Source organism: Nelumbo lutea, chromosome 5 (assembly GCF_056320005.1).
Source record: "Nelumbo lutea isolate HS-2025 chromosome 5, American lotus-T2T, whole genome shotgun sequence".
NCBI lineage: Eukaryota > Viridiplantae > Streptophyta > Magnoliopsida > Proteales > Nelumbonaceae > Nelumbo > Nelumbo lutea.
Window position 1 is genome coordinate 79,539,147 of NC_142688.1, and position 15,928 is coordinate 79,555,074.

At 35.9% G+C, this 15,928-nt stretch overlaps 1 protein-coding gene and 1 pseudogene across 2 annotated transcripts; one reads left to right on the forward strand and one right to left on the reverse strand.

Annotated features, from left to right (window-relative positions):
* Positions 1-4,703: 4,703 nt before the first annotated feature.
* On the reverse strand, positions 4,704-6,237 carry LOC148853037 (uncharacterized; annotated as a pseudogene).
* Positions 6,238-12,286: 6,049 nt separating this feature from the next.
* Positions 12,287-15,099, forward strand: LOC148853038 (putative pentatricopeptide repeat-containing protein At3g28640). Of its 2 annotated transcripts, XM_088943499.1 has the most exons (2): positions 12,287-13,766; positions 14,530-15,099. In XM_088943499.1, the coding sequence occupies exons 1-2, from the start codon at positions 12,366-12,368 to the stop codon at positions 14,566-14,568; spliced, it is 1,440 nt and encodes a 479-aa protein (XP_088799625.1). In that variant the 5' UTR covers positions 12,287-12,365; the 3' UTR covers positions 14,569-15,099. The 2 variants fall into 2 exon arrangements, with proteins under 2 accessions (XP_088799625.1, XP_088799624.1); XM_088943498.1 differs by lacking the exon at positions 14,530-15,099 and having other exon boundaries at positions 12,287-14,074.
* The last annotated feature ends 829 nt before the right edge of the window (positions 15,100-15,928 follow it).

Genomic DNA, 15,928 nt, shown 5'->3' on the forward strand with positions numbered 1-15,928 from the left:
CTGAACTTCTGCCATTGCCAAACAGCTTTATGGACAGGAGAGAAAACCCTAAATTTTTATAATTCTAATTTTTTAAGTATCTAAATATTTTTATCTTGCCTGTTGTGGACATGGACAATTTGTCCAATCATGACCATGCCTTGTTGCCTCTTTGTTTTTTACCGCATTGTGGTTTAGTCCTTTTCGCAGGAATTGAAAATTTCATACACAAATGCAAATTAATAGAAATTAAAGAGTGCGTTTGGTTTGTGGTCGAATCAGATTCGAAATCCTTTAAAATCAGAATTAGAATTGCCTATTCCTCTGTGGCATAGTATGGAAATGAAATATGTTGAGAAATGATTCAAAGAAAAAATAATTAGTCCAACTATCAATAAGAATTGTTTATTGAATAATTAAGAGAAAAATCAATATCAAAAACTGTTTTATCCTTCCTCTGGCTACTCTTTATATAAGTTTATACTTTTATGTCTCTTACAAGAAAGTTTCATAATCTAAGAAAATACTCCATAATAGAATCCTATTAAAACTCTTCAAAAAGAAAGTCATAATTGAATATAAATTCGAAATCTTGCTATAACGCTAACTTGGTGATTATGAATTAAGATAAACTCTGTGATGGCGTCAACTTGGTAAAAACGAACTAAAATAGAAATTTTTTGGTGATGTTATATCGGTAAATATTATTAAGTTGGGTTGGTGGCGTCATCTTTGCTTCTTATGTGTCTTGGAATGGTTCCAATTTTCATAAAACTTATTAGCTTCTTTCTGTGTTGTATCATCCTCTCCCAATATATACTAAGATGGGTCTTCGGAAATAATTTATATAAATGTTTACTTAGTTGGTCCGAATCCCATACTACATCACTCCGCTGGTTTTGTTTAAATGAAAATTAGAATTGGATTCCATTAGATATGTATGACTCCCATGGAGGGTTGGCATCGGATTTAGAGAAATAGGATTTAGGAGATTTTTAAGTCATTTGTCTTTTTTCTTTTTTATTGGAAAGCTGAAAATGGAATTCTCCTTCTCAAGGGAGAGGCCAAAATGGTCATTCCTCAAATAGGGGAATGCCATTCTACCAAGAATGGGAATTGGAATCCCATTTTGTTCAATTAAATAGTTGGAATCAGAAGGGGCAATTCTGATTTCAATTCCAGATCCTTATTCCTACAAACTAGGGGTGCAACTTGGGCAGGTTTGTATTGGACTTCTATCAAATTTTCAATGGACCCGGCCTGAAAGCCCGAACCCAAAGCAATGTAAAATGCTATCTCAGGCCAACTCAGCCAGTTGCACCCCTATTATGAGCCAAATGGACCCTAAAATTTCGTTTTTGCATTAGCAACGTAGTTTAACAAACATTGATTAATTAAAATCTACAATGGTAAAACAATGTACATATTAGGAGGCTCGACTAGGGTAATTGGTGCTAAAGACTCAAAATCAAACCGCATGGTCAAAATCCATCCATGCCCAAGAACCCAAACCAAGGTTTAGGCAAATTAATGTATATGCCAATGTGGGCAATTGCCTCTATTGAAATTTGAAAAAAATTTATATAATAATGAAAAAATTTTAAATGAGTAAAGGGTCAGTTTAAGACACCCATGGCCTAGGACCTACTAAATTCTAAAACTAAAATAATGAGAAGTGAAGTGAGTCTTATACCCTCATGTTTTTTTTTTTTTTCTTTTTTTTTTTTCAATATGATAACTAGCTAACATTACCCCTGAAAACTAAAGGGATCATTCAAACCGTCTATTCTCTTTTCAAGATTAGGGTTTGAGGCTTGGACTCTTTGAACATGTCGTTAGATTTCAGAGGAAATATTCGGGGAATCGAGCTAGGTAGAGTCCTTCCCTTTTATCTCCATTCACTCTAACATTCTTGAAGGACTAAACACACTTGAAGAGATTTCTCTATTTTGGTGTTTTGCAAATTACAGTCCCTAGTTTTTTATGCAAAATTGTTCCCATTTTTATGTTAAGAACTATGTTTTATTTCCTTTCTTTTTAGTTTTTAGAACCCTATATGCTTGAATGTATCAGAAAATTTTAGGAGAAAAGGCGCGACCCATTTGTGAGATGTATCTATTTTTTTTTAAATGTTTAGAGTAAAAATATTTTTACCTCTTTTTTTTTTTGTTTTAATTACTCAAGTGTTATGAATCAATTTATGATAATGTCTTCCCCCTCTTATTAAAAGTCCTGGATCCACCCCTAGCATTAAATTACTTCAAAGTGTGTATAAATCACTAGCATGATTGCAAATCTGTTTGACGTATTCATTAATTATGTGAGAAAATCAGCCAGAACAAATGATGATATTATGAAGTGTGTAAAAATATTGTTTAAACTGACATTTTATTGTATTTAGAAATAACAAAACTAAAAATAATTCAATCAACCATTTCTTGGAATTTTATAAATTAAAATTCATAACAGCTGAATTACAAAACAGTTAAAAAACAAAAAAGTAAAATAATTGAAAGGGTACCCACTAGTACGTAATTGCAGATGACAAAAAAAAAAAAAGATCTGAACTATATTTGTGTATATATATATATATATAAATATATAATATTTGCACAAATACTTCTATATATTAAACAAAAATTATCATCCCACAGCTACTAAATTACCAACAGATTTTGAAGTTTGACATATATAAAATGAAGGCAAAGAACAAGAGGATAGAATGGATTTGTTTATAATAAAGTTTAGAGATCCTCGGACTATTTTATTTCTTCAATGTGATTGATTTGTTGTTTTCTTTTCACAATCTAACTTTAGAGGACAGTAGGAAACATGTCAACAACTATCATGAGAAAAATCATATTATTTTTGTTTTGAAAATAATACTTTAACTTGGGACTGTTTATCAATGTGTCTGATTTTGATTTTTAAAAACATAAACAGTTGCAGCATCTGCAAAATTATATTATTTTTATTGACATGGCAGTTCACAAAGTTTCTTGTTTTGAAAAACAAAATATTAATATTTCCTAATTTCTGCTTTGAACATTATTTTTTTGTTTTTTTTAATAGAATGGATGCTAAGGTTTTCCAAAACTTTGTGAGAAACTGTTTTAATAGAAAGTGATTAAAAGGTAGCAAAGTTCATTGTGGGATCCCAATAGGAATGCACCTTCAAGCATGTAAATACAGATCTGGATGCTGGTGCAAGAACAGTGTTATAAAGTCTTGAGGAAAAGTTATTGAAGTCTGTAGTTTCCATTTTTTTCTGTTGGTGAAAGTTGGGGTTGGAGTGGAGAGAGAGAGAGAGAGAAATGGGTTCTTCCACCAACACTAACTATCATCGATGCTGCTGATGTGTGGGTTGGAAGCACAATTTTCTGAGAAAAATGGTGTCTTTTTTTTGTTTGGAAATGTTGCTGCCAGGTAGGACGTTTCCTGGAACAATAACAAAGTTTTCTGTTTGATACCAATGCTCCAGGAAATGTTTTCAGCACTGATACCTATTATCTAGTGCCACGTCATGTCCCAATAACTGCCACCTCATATCTTTGTTGGCAGTTCTAGAAAATATCAAATTCGATGTTACTATAAATCATACCTTTTCGATTTCCAAAATGTGACTTAAAACATCATTTTTTATGAAAAAACAATTTTAAACAAACAAACATTTACTGAAGCACTATTTTTTTCCAAAATATAACCGATGTATCACCATTTTATGTGAGCAACGACAAAGCTTTGTGTTGTATCAAAGGTGAAGGGATGGGCATACAGTGGTCGTCAAACTCCCTCATTTCATAATGGCTTATGGAAAAGGGATGGGATGACTTTATTACTACTACCGCATGATAGAAATAATAATTCTCAATACTTAGAATAAGTCAACGTTATAATTTATTTGACTCAACTACCTTTATTTATTTTACTAAATATTCATTTGTAAATACGGAAATTCATGACACAAACTATATATTTAAATTAGGGAGGTTAACGACTTTTATCGATATTTACAAAATTCTTGAATTAAGATATAATTTTAATAATAAAAAATTTTAATCTTCTGGTGCAACTGGAGAATCATTTAATTTAGTATAGTGAAGTAAATGTGTTGCAGTAACTACGTCAGGTCAGAATGAAGGCCGTTGTCAAAGATTAATAATATCGTGGTTCAGCAAGTCAATGGTACATTTTAATTTGAGAAAACTCCTAGTGGCATCATTTCTTCTATATGCTATATTGAATGATGTATCAGTACCAGCAGAGCTTAAGGTCTGAGGTTAATTAGTTATGAATGTTGTATATCGATTCTACCCTTTTTTTTTAAGTAGTTTTTGAGAATACTTTAAAAAAAGTATTTATTTAAATAAGTACTTATTTTAAGACATGATACCATACATTAAGTGGTTTTTAAGTATTTGTGTGTTTGGTAAAAGAAGAGTAAGAAGTATTTATTATTAAAAATTTTTTTAATACTTTTTGAAGAAGTGTTTCTTCATTCGAATGGAACAAACCTGTCCCTATTTTTTTAATGACAAAATTACCCCCACTTGAGTTTATCATCTTCTTCTTCCGGTCAAAACCCTACAACAACAGGCAACGACGGCGTTTGGTTGCAGGTCCACCGGCGACGTTTGGTTGCAAGTCCATCGACAACGTTCCACGGTGAGCAAAACCCAATCGACGGAGTTGGGTGTATAGTTAATATAGCCGTTCTTACAGGTCTAACGCTTTTCCCTTCCTACAGCCGTTCTTACAGGTCCTGTAAGCAGTGAACAAAAATTTTTGGTTTTCTTTTCTTCCCATATTAATGGTGAGAACGACCCCTTTTTGTCCAAATATTCTCTGATAGCCTTCTCATCGACAAAGTATCCCTTCTCCAATCTCTCAATGGTGCTCTTCGCTTCTTCCACACCCTTGTCCCTACAAATCGCATCAACTAGGCTTGTAAAGGTTGTCACATTTGGGGAATGACCGGCCTCCAACATCTCAACACAGATGTCTATGGCATCCTCCAATATCTTCCCTTTGTACAATCCCTAAATGAAGACTGTGTAACTGAATGCATTCGGTGAAATCCCATTATTCTGCATCTTTCTAAAAATCCTCTTGGCATCATCAAGTTTCTGAGCCTTACAAAAGCCCTCGACTACAACTTTGTAGATTACAACTTCTGGGAATGTACCCTTCTCGCGCATTAACCCAAACAGCTTCATGACTTCTTGGACCAGCCCAACTTGCAAAGGCCATCAAGCATTGCCACGACATTTGGGATGAGACCTGTTTCCTTCATTTTCCTGAAAATTTCATTGGCATCTTGTGGCATCAAATCTGGTTCTGCTTTGACATAAGTTTCTGCAACTTGGGTGGGAGAAGTTTCGTTTGTATTTTCTTTCTTATCTTCTCAAAGCCTCAATTTTTCGAGGAAACTCTCGTCCAATGGACTCCCTCTCTTCTCTCCCTTCACGGGTCTATTAGGAAACTGCACTGAAGGACTTTGCTGCGATTCTGAAGTCCTCTTGTCGATGATGTCCGAACCAAAGTCGAATTTGTGGGCAAAAGTATTACTGATAAACCTCTGTCTCTCTTTCCCTCTCTATTGGATCCAAAATGAGTTTGCCGTATTTGGTCAGGTTTTCTCATTTTCTCATCATCTTCGTCGTCTCCAAGCTTGAATTTTCCATTGAAATGATATTCAAATGGCTCTCGTCATTTCTCTCCTCAAGGGTCTGTTGGGTATCGGGTTGGGGGGGTTCTAATAAGTTTTATTCCTTCTTTCTTCATCATTTCCATCTTCACCATCGAGTTTACTGAGGAAGGGGTCCTGATATGCATTGCTTCTTATTTCTCCTCTTATGGGTCTATCCCGAATCGAGATAAAATGGTGCACTATAGGAAATGTTGAAACCGTTTTAGAACACTGTAAGAGAGATTTGAAAAGATTTGAGAAACGAAGTTTGCAAGTGATGAATGAGCTTCCTTCTTTCTCTTCTGGTTCAGACTTTAGAGGACTCAAGATAGACTCGGAGGGGCTAGGGTAATAGCTGGGGATAAAGCTAGAAGACAACGAAAGAAGGAAAGGAAGTCAAGAGAGATTCGGGAGGTGGAAATGGGAACCCGAGAATTTTGTGAAGGTTAATCGGAGGAGTCTTTCTATTGTCTAATCAATAGTTCCGGCGGTTCCAACAGTTCTAGTGAAGAAAATGAGAGGGAGAGGGAGAGATCTAAGTAATCTATAGTGGAGGGTAAAATTGTCATTTGTGTCAATATAAACACTTATGGGGAAATTAGCTTACCAAACATCCCCACCCCAATAAGTGCTTAAAAATATAATAAGTGATTTGAAAAGTGAGTTACAAAACAACCTTAAGTGGTTGCTAAAATAAATATTTCTAAGAAGTACTTGTGTAAGTATTTCTTTTAACAAGTACTTAATCATCAAACAGGGCCTAAGTATAACCAATCCAAAATTCAAAAACATCTCTTTCATGTGAAAAAACTAGATGGTATAAAATCGAAAATGAAACCATTTAGAAGAATCTAGGAACAGTTCCAATAAGGGGGTGTTCTTTTTTCAGATTTTGAGAGGTGGGAAGATGGTCAATGGGATTTTGGTTCCCATTGACCAAGAACCCTATGTTCTTTTTTCAGATTTATGTAGGGACCAGGGAAAGTTTATTTTCCCGGGTATCACTTACCTCCTAGGTGGTAAATAACTTTCCCACCTAGGGAGAAAGTTGCCAAAGTAACACTTGAATGGGACAAAAATGCCCGTTTTAATAATGGATATTATGGCTAAAATGGTCATTACCTTTTTACATGAGAAATAAAAGAACATGGGTAAAATGCACTTATTCGGGCAAGCGTTTCCTAGGAAAAACTTACCCAGGTAACTGCATTTGCCCGGGTAAGTAACTTACCGAAAAGCGAACAGGGACTAAGTGATAAAATGAAACAAAGTAGATTAAGATGATTTGGTCATGTGCGTAAATTGCATCATCTATAGTATCCATGACAAGAAGTGATTAATTGCCAGTCGAAGAGGTTATTGGAAGGGTTAGGGATAGATTACAAAGGACATGGGTTGAAGAAATAAGAAATGATTTGAGTGCCGATAAATTAACAAGGGATATGGCACCTACAAAACATAATGGTGAAACATGATTTATGTGGCCAAGGTTTAAAGTTTTGATACACCCAATACAGGGCATATTGTATCATATATATCTTTGACTACATGATATGGGGGAATGATAACATATTAGGGTGTATCAATCAATATGTTACCAATTTTATGAAGAGATAAGAAATCCATCATATGGACGCCCAAGATTGCGGAATAAAGGGGGCAAATTTCAAAAATTTTTTCTTTCCCTTCAACTGGGAATCGAATTCCCTATTTAGAAAATCATATTTTCAATGATCATTCTTGAACCATAAACTGAACCTGATCTGAACCAAAAGAAGGAGAGAGAGATAATACCTGATATAGAGACATAATATCTTTCAATGGAGGTATTCACACCCAAGGTAGAAACCAAAATCTGCTCCCACTGAAGATGGCGCAGTGCAAGGTGGAGCAGAATCAACAGTGTCCTTCCTAAGAACCTGATTCTTCCCAAGAATCACCTGGACGGCTTGTGAATACAACTCCTACCAATCTTTTCTCCAAAAGATTGGAATCAAGATCCAATCTTGATTTCTCCCAAGGAATAGAGATCGAACTGCTATAGGCGGCGGCTGTAGGAAGGAGGCGGCTAAAGAGAATTTATAGGATGCAAAATTCTCTCTTTTGTGATCTCAGCTCTGAAGACAATACTACTGGTTGTCTGTGTGTTGGATGTCTAAAGGCTGCCGCCCCCTCTTCCTTTTATAGACTTAAAGGGATCAGCTCCTAATCCCATTAGGAGTTGTTAACCCAAATCACATCTGGATTAGAAGTCCCTTTAAGATAAGGGATAATCCTTATCTTATCTGCAGATTAGATCAGCCAGTTCCTACTCTAATTAGGAAGTTTCCAAATCTAAATCTCATTTAGATCTTGGACTCTCTGAGTGGATAGGGTGTGGGCCCAATCCTATCAGCTGATCTTATCTCAGAATTCGCTCCTTAAAGACTAATCAAATTAGCCTAGTTCAAAATAGGCTTAAGGCCCATTTAGGGTTATGTATTCATTAAGCCTTCCAAACTGTTGCCCAGTTGGGCTTCCTTGTATGGCATGGGACTCAAACATTGATCTACACATCAGCCACATGGGTTCAACCCAGCCTTTGTTACAAGGCCTGGCCGAATACACTGTTATGGACAGTGCACCCCCTAAAACCCATCAGATGGGCTCTATGGGCCCAACACTTACCCTAAGTGGTCCCTGGCCCAAGCCACCTTGTAACACCCAGGGACTGTGGGCAGATGCAAGATTAGCCCATCGGGCATTATCCTCAATGGCCTTACACTTAACCTCTCAGCCCATAATGATCGTACGCTGCCCGAAAAGAGAGGACCTCTCCCTCGACTGCAAGGAACAGTGTTGCACTCTCTCAAGTATGAATCCCGGGAATTAAAACCTTTTTCAAATCATTTCAAAACCATAATTTATATACTTTTATATCTCATATAAAATATATTTTGCAAATCAAATTTCAACGATTGAAATCGGTTGCCGGCAGTCTTGGTTTCCATCAGTGAGAGTGCATCCCCGATCATTAACTTTGTTTGACAAAGGGACTGATTTTGTCACTATGATCACCCACTCAGATGAATTCTTAGACTGTCCCAACATACCCAGGTTTTGACCCCCGCTAAGGATCTCACTGATTGGTACATCAAAGATAGTCCAATCCGACACCTAGTGCAGTATCATAATCGAGTCTAGGGGTCAGGTGTAACTTTTCAGTTTTGCCCATCAATCTCCAAGGTCCAGGGCAATACTGAAAATCTGGTCTAGTTCAAAGATTCAATTAATCCCACATTGTATGTGCCTAGGGTTTCACCCCGGTAGCTGAGACAAGCCATCCCAACCGACTTGGTGGCACCACAGTGTCAGCCTTGTTAGGATAGGTCTCCCTAGACCGACCCACTGGCTGTGAACATTCTAAACTAACACGAGTCTCATTAAGTGTCCAGTTTAAGGGTATTACACAGAAATATACCAAGGGAACATGAATCAAATATGCACTTTTATTCATTTACAATAAACTCATAAAGTACATCATTTTGATTGAAGTTAAGGGCATACAAAACTGTCTAACATTTTATAATAAGAAGAAATTAAAAAAAATGGGGAAAGAAGCCCCAAAACAAGTGTGAATCATCAAGGTTTTTGAAGATTTTTTAAGATTTGAAAAATATTGTAAAAGAAAGTAAAAATTTTCAACTTTTCCCATAATATGTTATGAGTTCTTGAGTGTGTGTGTGTGTGTGTGTGTTTGTACATGTGAATGGTTGAGAATGTTTAAATATATGTTGATTTACACTTCTTGTGTTGAAAATCATAGTTTTTTTGATATTATTACTAGATCTATGGAATTTTTATGAAGAAATTTAAAAAATATAAAATAACAAAAAAGTGAAAAATGAATTTTTTGTCTACCCATAAAGGTTGAATATATGCTATAAATATATGGATGATCTATCATATTCATAGAAAATTGAAATTTCATTTTCAATAATATATATAATAAAAATATTATAATCCTTAATTTTTAAATAACAAATAAAAAATATTTTTTATATATAATTTTTTATTTTTATAAAACTTTTTTTCTAAAATCGTGCTCGAGCCGAACCGAACTCGAGCCTTGTACTACCTTGGCGAACCGAGCTCGAGCCTCATACTATTCGACTCGGCTCGACTCAAATTCACCCCTATTAACAGCTAACAAGGGGTGTGTTACAACATAAATGTTTTTGTGTTTACTTGTTTTTGAATTTGCGTCTTGATTTTTGTTTTTGTTTTGAAAAACAAAAATATGTTGGTTTTGTTTTAAAAACAATATATGTTTTTTTGGAGCCATCAAAATAATGGTTTTTAAAATAAGTACAAATTTTTTCGTATTTTGTAGTGCAGAAATATTATAATTTATGAAACACAGTATTAAATAAACACCAGAAATTCAATAATATGCTTTTGGTTTCAAATTTGAAAACAAAAAATACATACACAACCACCATGTGTATGGTTTTGTGGTTTTGTTTTGAGAAACAATTTGTTTGCAAGTCAGATGGTTTTGATTTGTTTTTGGAACCAGTAACAAGAAAATAATTCACGTTGAAGAACACCCCTACTATTATAACTGGGTCAAGTTCAAACCAGATCCAGCTACACCTACCTGGGTCCAATTTATTAAAGGCTTAAATCTAAATTCATTCAGATCTGGGTGTCTTAGAAATCGTTAAGTCTGGCTAGAATTTGTATGCAACCTTTAGAATTGACAGAAAGTTAGAGCAAGGTTTTTAAAACCGAACTGAATAACGAACTTATCAGAAATTCAGTTTTCGGGTCAAACGATCTGATTGTTCGAACCAAACGAATGGAGGAGGATGGTAGTGGTGTGCAGCCTTGATGGGGTGAGATGAAGACATATTTATGTTTGGACGGTTCTTGCATTTCTGTTTTTTAATAGAAAGTATTTTTCTTATAAAAAAATATACCATGCTATTCCAAATAAGATCCATGGAACTTGGAAGCAAGCACATATTTAATACTTTTAGATTCAGTCATTTTATCAACCTAAACCCATTAAATATGGATTTTTACATGATTCACTGCTTTATGGAACCTACTTGAGACTAAGCCCATGCTGAGTATTTTCAATTTAGCTCAAGCTAGGTTGTCAAATTCATGCTTTTGTAAAATCCGTGGTTTTTGAACCATGGTTGACTTAAATGGTCGGACCATTTGACCGGAAAATTGGTTAGGATACCGATTTTGTTTTATCTCTAAATTGTTTTATTATTATTATTATTATTATTATTTTTGCCAAAAACTGTTGAACTGGTCAGTGATTAGTTGACCTAGGAAATTAAACCATCAATCTGTTCAACCCCAAAAAAGGTTTTGGGTGGTTTTTATTGTATTTACTTTTTTATTTTAATTTTTTTAATTGTCATATGCTGATCTATTCAGACTGGACAGTTGAACCATTGACCCAGAAACCGGTGATTAAAACAGTTCCGATTTCAAGTCAGTTTTCAAAACATTTAAAATTCATTAACTCTCCCTCAATTCTTTTGTCTCTCTTATTTTCTATCAAATAAACTATACCTTTATAATTCTAATTAATTAAAATTTTGCATTTCTTATCCATTTTCTGCATACCCATTTTCGTATTTTGGCTGAACCTATAAACACAACGATGTGAGGCACAAAAGTGGGATGGTGAGGGGTGGGCTCGTTATGATCATGGGCTCGATTTTACTGGACCGATCTTGGTTTTTATAGGGTCTTAAGCTGGGTTCGTATCTATGTGGGCTGGACTCAATATTTAGGCTTATCAATAAATTAAAATTTGGAAAAACCGATTAGTACTTTGTACTTTGGGTCTAGTGTCATTTTGGTTCTCAAATTTTAAAATGCGACAATTTAATACATGAACTTTCAAAATATGATAACCAGTACATGCCGTTAACTAGTTGTTAATCAGCCATTACGTGACATTTTAAAAAGACACAAATGCCCTTCGATTGTCATCTAATTTTCTTTATCAACTATTCAAACATTGAAATAAAATTAATAGTCCTAAATCCTTACCTCTTCTATTCAAGAAAATTGGGATCACTAGAATGACCACTTAAATATAACCTCAACTTTCTTGAATTGAAGAAACAAGGATTTGAGACTGTTAATTTCTTGTCAATGTTTAGATGGTTGATAAAAAAATTAAATGACACTTCAAGGGCATTTGTGTCCTTTTCAAATGTCACATAACAGAAGATTAACTGTTGATTAATAACAGATATTGGATTGTGATATTTTAAAAGTTCAGGTAGTGAATTATTGCATTTTAAAGTTCAGGAATCAAAATGAAATAGGCTCAAAGTACAAGGTACGAATCGAAAATTTTCCCTTAAAATAATTTTACTATAAAACTTTAATTTGACATGGGAAAGAAATTGGAAAGAAAGACGGAGTGGAGAGAGAAAGTAAATGCATTTTTATCTGGATATAAACCCAAAGGCAAATATTTGGGCTAAGATGGGTTGGACTTAGATAAAAACTTGTGCCCGAAATGTCGAACGGCCCAAACAATGTGAGCTCAGGCCCATCGACCCCAAAGAAAAAACAAAAAAAAAAAAATTGACCATTAGTTAGCCAGTATGGCTGAAGCTTCTCAGTCTCCACTGGAACTCTGGAAGTGGAAGCAGACTCCAGTCGACAATGCACGCACATGACTGGACTGCTCGGCAGCTGCAGCAACCGCAGCAACCAAGCATGGAAACGATGCTTGGCCCTCGCCCACCGTTGTTCAACCATGCAACAACTCAAGGCAATCCACGCTCTCTTCATCGTTCACGGCTTCCACCGCAACAACTACGCCATCAGCAAACTCATTTCCTTCTGTGCCCTCCCCGTCTCCGGCAGCCTATCCTATGCCTCTCTTCTCTTTCACCAAACCCAGTCTCCCAATTCGTTTATTTACAACACCCTAATCAGAGCCTACTCTCGCGCTTCTCTACCTCTGCTTGCTCTTGATTACTTCCGTCTCATGTTGTGCGACCACAACGTCGTTCCCGACCAACACACCTTCCCCTTTGCACTCGCCGCCTGTGCAAGCATCTCTTGGGTCCCTGCCGGAAAGCAAATTCATAGCTGTGTCCTCAAGAACGGTTTGGCTTCCTTTAGCAATCACGTTCAGACTGCCATTATCCGTTTATACGTGGAATGCGGCGATTTGGATGGTGCTCAAAATGTGTTCGACGAAATTCAGAAGAAAGATGCTATCCAATGGAACGTTCTTATAAATGGGTATCTTCGTTGGGTTTCTGCTTCTGAGGCTTTGAATATTATCCGTAACATGTTCTCTGATGTGAAGCCTGATGAGTTCTGCATTGCTACTGGCCTCACAGCTTGTGCTCATTCGGGAGCTCTTCAGCAGGGAATCTGGATCCATGAGTACATTAAAAAGAGGGATGCTTTCACCGAAGACGTGTTTGTGGGGACAGCACTTGTTGATATGTATGCCAAGTGCGGGTGTATTGACAAAGCAGTGGAAGCATTTAGGTGCATGCCCAAGAGAAATGTCTTCTCGTGGGCTGCAATGATCGGTGGCTATGCTGTGCATGGGTTCGCAAAGGAAGCACTTCATTGCTTGGAGAAAATGCAGGAGGAAGACGAGCTTATGCCAGACGGGGTTGTGCTTCTTGGGGTTCTTACAGCTTGTAAACATGCTGGTCTTCTGGAAGAGGGCCTTTTCCTTCTAAACCATATGGAGTCTAAATACGGTGTTGTACCAAAACACGAGCATTATAGTTGCACTGTGGACTTGCTTTGCAGGGCAGGCCGCTTAGATGAAGCTCTCAAACTTATAAGAAGAATGCCAATGAAGCCACTTGCTTCTGTTTGGGGTTCATTGCTCAGTGGTTGCAGCATGCGTGGTAACGTTGAACTTGCGGAGCTTGCAGTTGAAGAGCTCCTACAGCTTGAGCAAGATGCATTGGAAGAAGATGGTGCTTATGTTCAACTATCAAACATTTACTTGGGTGCACGGAGATCTGAAGATGCACAGAGAATTCGGAGATTGATTGGCGATAAGGGGATCAAAAAGACACCGGGATGCAGTGTCATTGAGGTGAATGGGGAAGTGAATGAATTCGTTGCGGGGGATGTAGTGCACCCTCTTCGTCTTGAGATACATGAAATGTTGAAATTATTGTCGACCCATATTATTCATCACCCTTTGTATAACAGATCAAAGTGCCTGCATGCGTTTACTAGATGAGTAATAACTCACAACAACATACTTCATATGTTGTTGATACGGGTGTTCAATTTATAACACAATAGAGTTTGTATTTTATCTGGTTTTGAGATGGTGTATATATTTTGCTACACTGTATTGTAGTCTGAATTTCGTTTACAGCTAAATTTGGTTTGCTCATTTCTCTAAGCGTTTAAGTAGAACACAGGAACAAGATTAAGGTTTTATTTCTTTTTGTTTTTATGCATATTGTTTTCCCTCTTTTATTTAATCATCATGTCTTACATTTTATGTTTGTGAGAAGTTAGGCATGGTTCCATCTGTTTGTGATATCTGCCTTTTCACTTAGCACGGAGCAAATCACTAGAATGCCTTTTTTTCTTTTTAATGTGAAAATTAGTTAATTCTCAAGTTTCTATCAATATATTAAGATAACATACTCTTTTCTGTGGATAATGTTGTGAAATTTTTTAATGTTGCTGCAAGGCTGCAACTTGATATTTCTGGTTTATTTATGTCATAGTTGCAACTTTATAATAATTTTGCAGGCCTGCAACTTGATGATCTGGCGTATTTATATCCTAATGGCAATCATTACCTAACTTTTTGTTTTGTTTTGCTTTGTGCGTGGCAGAATATTCATCTTCTTGAGAATTATGTGCCACCTGAATGATTAGTATTACTCTATAAGGGAGTAGTCCAATTCTTTTTCAGCCATTGCATCTTTCTCTGCAATAGCAACAAGAGTTGGTTGGTAGCAGGCTAGCAGCTGTTTGGGAAGCATTGAGAGAAAGAATTCAAGAAATCATCTATTTTGCAGTGGAGAAAATGTTTCTGAACATCAAACTACTTTGGATGCTAAAACTTTTGGAAGTTCCACTTCAAAAAAAGCAATATGTACCTTAAGTTCCTGTATTTTTTTTTTGAAAAAGATAAGGTAAATTTTATTAAAAGAAAGGAGGAGAGTATACAAGAAGTATACGGGAAGAAAAGAAAAGAAAAAAGCACAAACTGCTCCCAACCCAAACACCCAAAGCAAGGGCCTAGGATTTTGGAAGTTCATCTTGAAAATGTGGTATTCCCTTCAAAGAAAAAAGCCAATGTTCCTTGTAAGTCCCTGTTAAATTCACATTCTTGTCTTTATTTTCTCCTTCTATAAGGGTTGTTTTTGTGTAGAGAATGCATCAATAAAGTGTAGTTTTCCTTTTATGTCATGCTTTTCTGTATTGGAGTTTTGGAAAGCTAATAATTAAAGAATATATATAGTTTTTAATAGAAAAAGCTAAAACTTAAAGAAAAGAGAGATGCCTCTCTTTTCTTTTATTTGTGGGATTTACGTTTAGAATCTTTAGATTACTTACTGTGTTGACATTTCTTTCTAATGATTTCAAATGAATAGAAGAATATCCAGCAGCAGACTTCTATTATTAGTAGTATAATCTATTCCTTGGCTAATGCTTGCTTTTGTGGTTTAGATATATAATAGATGTGGTTCTTTCTGTGTTTTAGAGAAGAAGTTCTTATTTTTCATTGGTTTTCAGTAGGGCAGCCCAAGTGGTTCCTCAGACCGAGCTCCCCATTTAGGCAATAGCAGGTACTGTTATGTCTCCCAATCCTTCCCTCCCCTTGTTGGTATGATTTGTTAACCATCCCTAGTCATTCACCTGGATGCTAGGAATCTATAATTTACAATACTCAAATGAGGCAACAAATATTAATGATACCTTATCCTTTTCAAAAAAAAAAGAAATTAATGGGTATTTCAAAACTCATATAAGTTGTGATGAAAACAGGTATGCCTAAATACCACACACATACACACAATAATTCTGTCTATTTGGTAACATCTGCATACGCATGGTTGGGTGTTTTGGGCTACACTAGGAGACGAATGCAATTCAGGTTATTTCAAGAACCCAGAAAAAGTGGCTTCAAAGGGAATTCTCTATCTGGTGAGTGGTGATATCTATGTGCCACTGCTTATTGGCCATTAGATTCATGTCTATCTTCACTCCGAACAATGTCAATAGAAT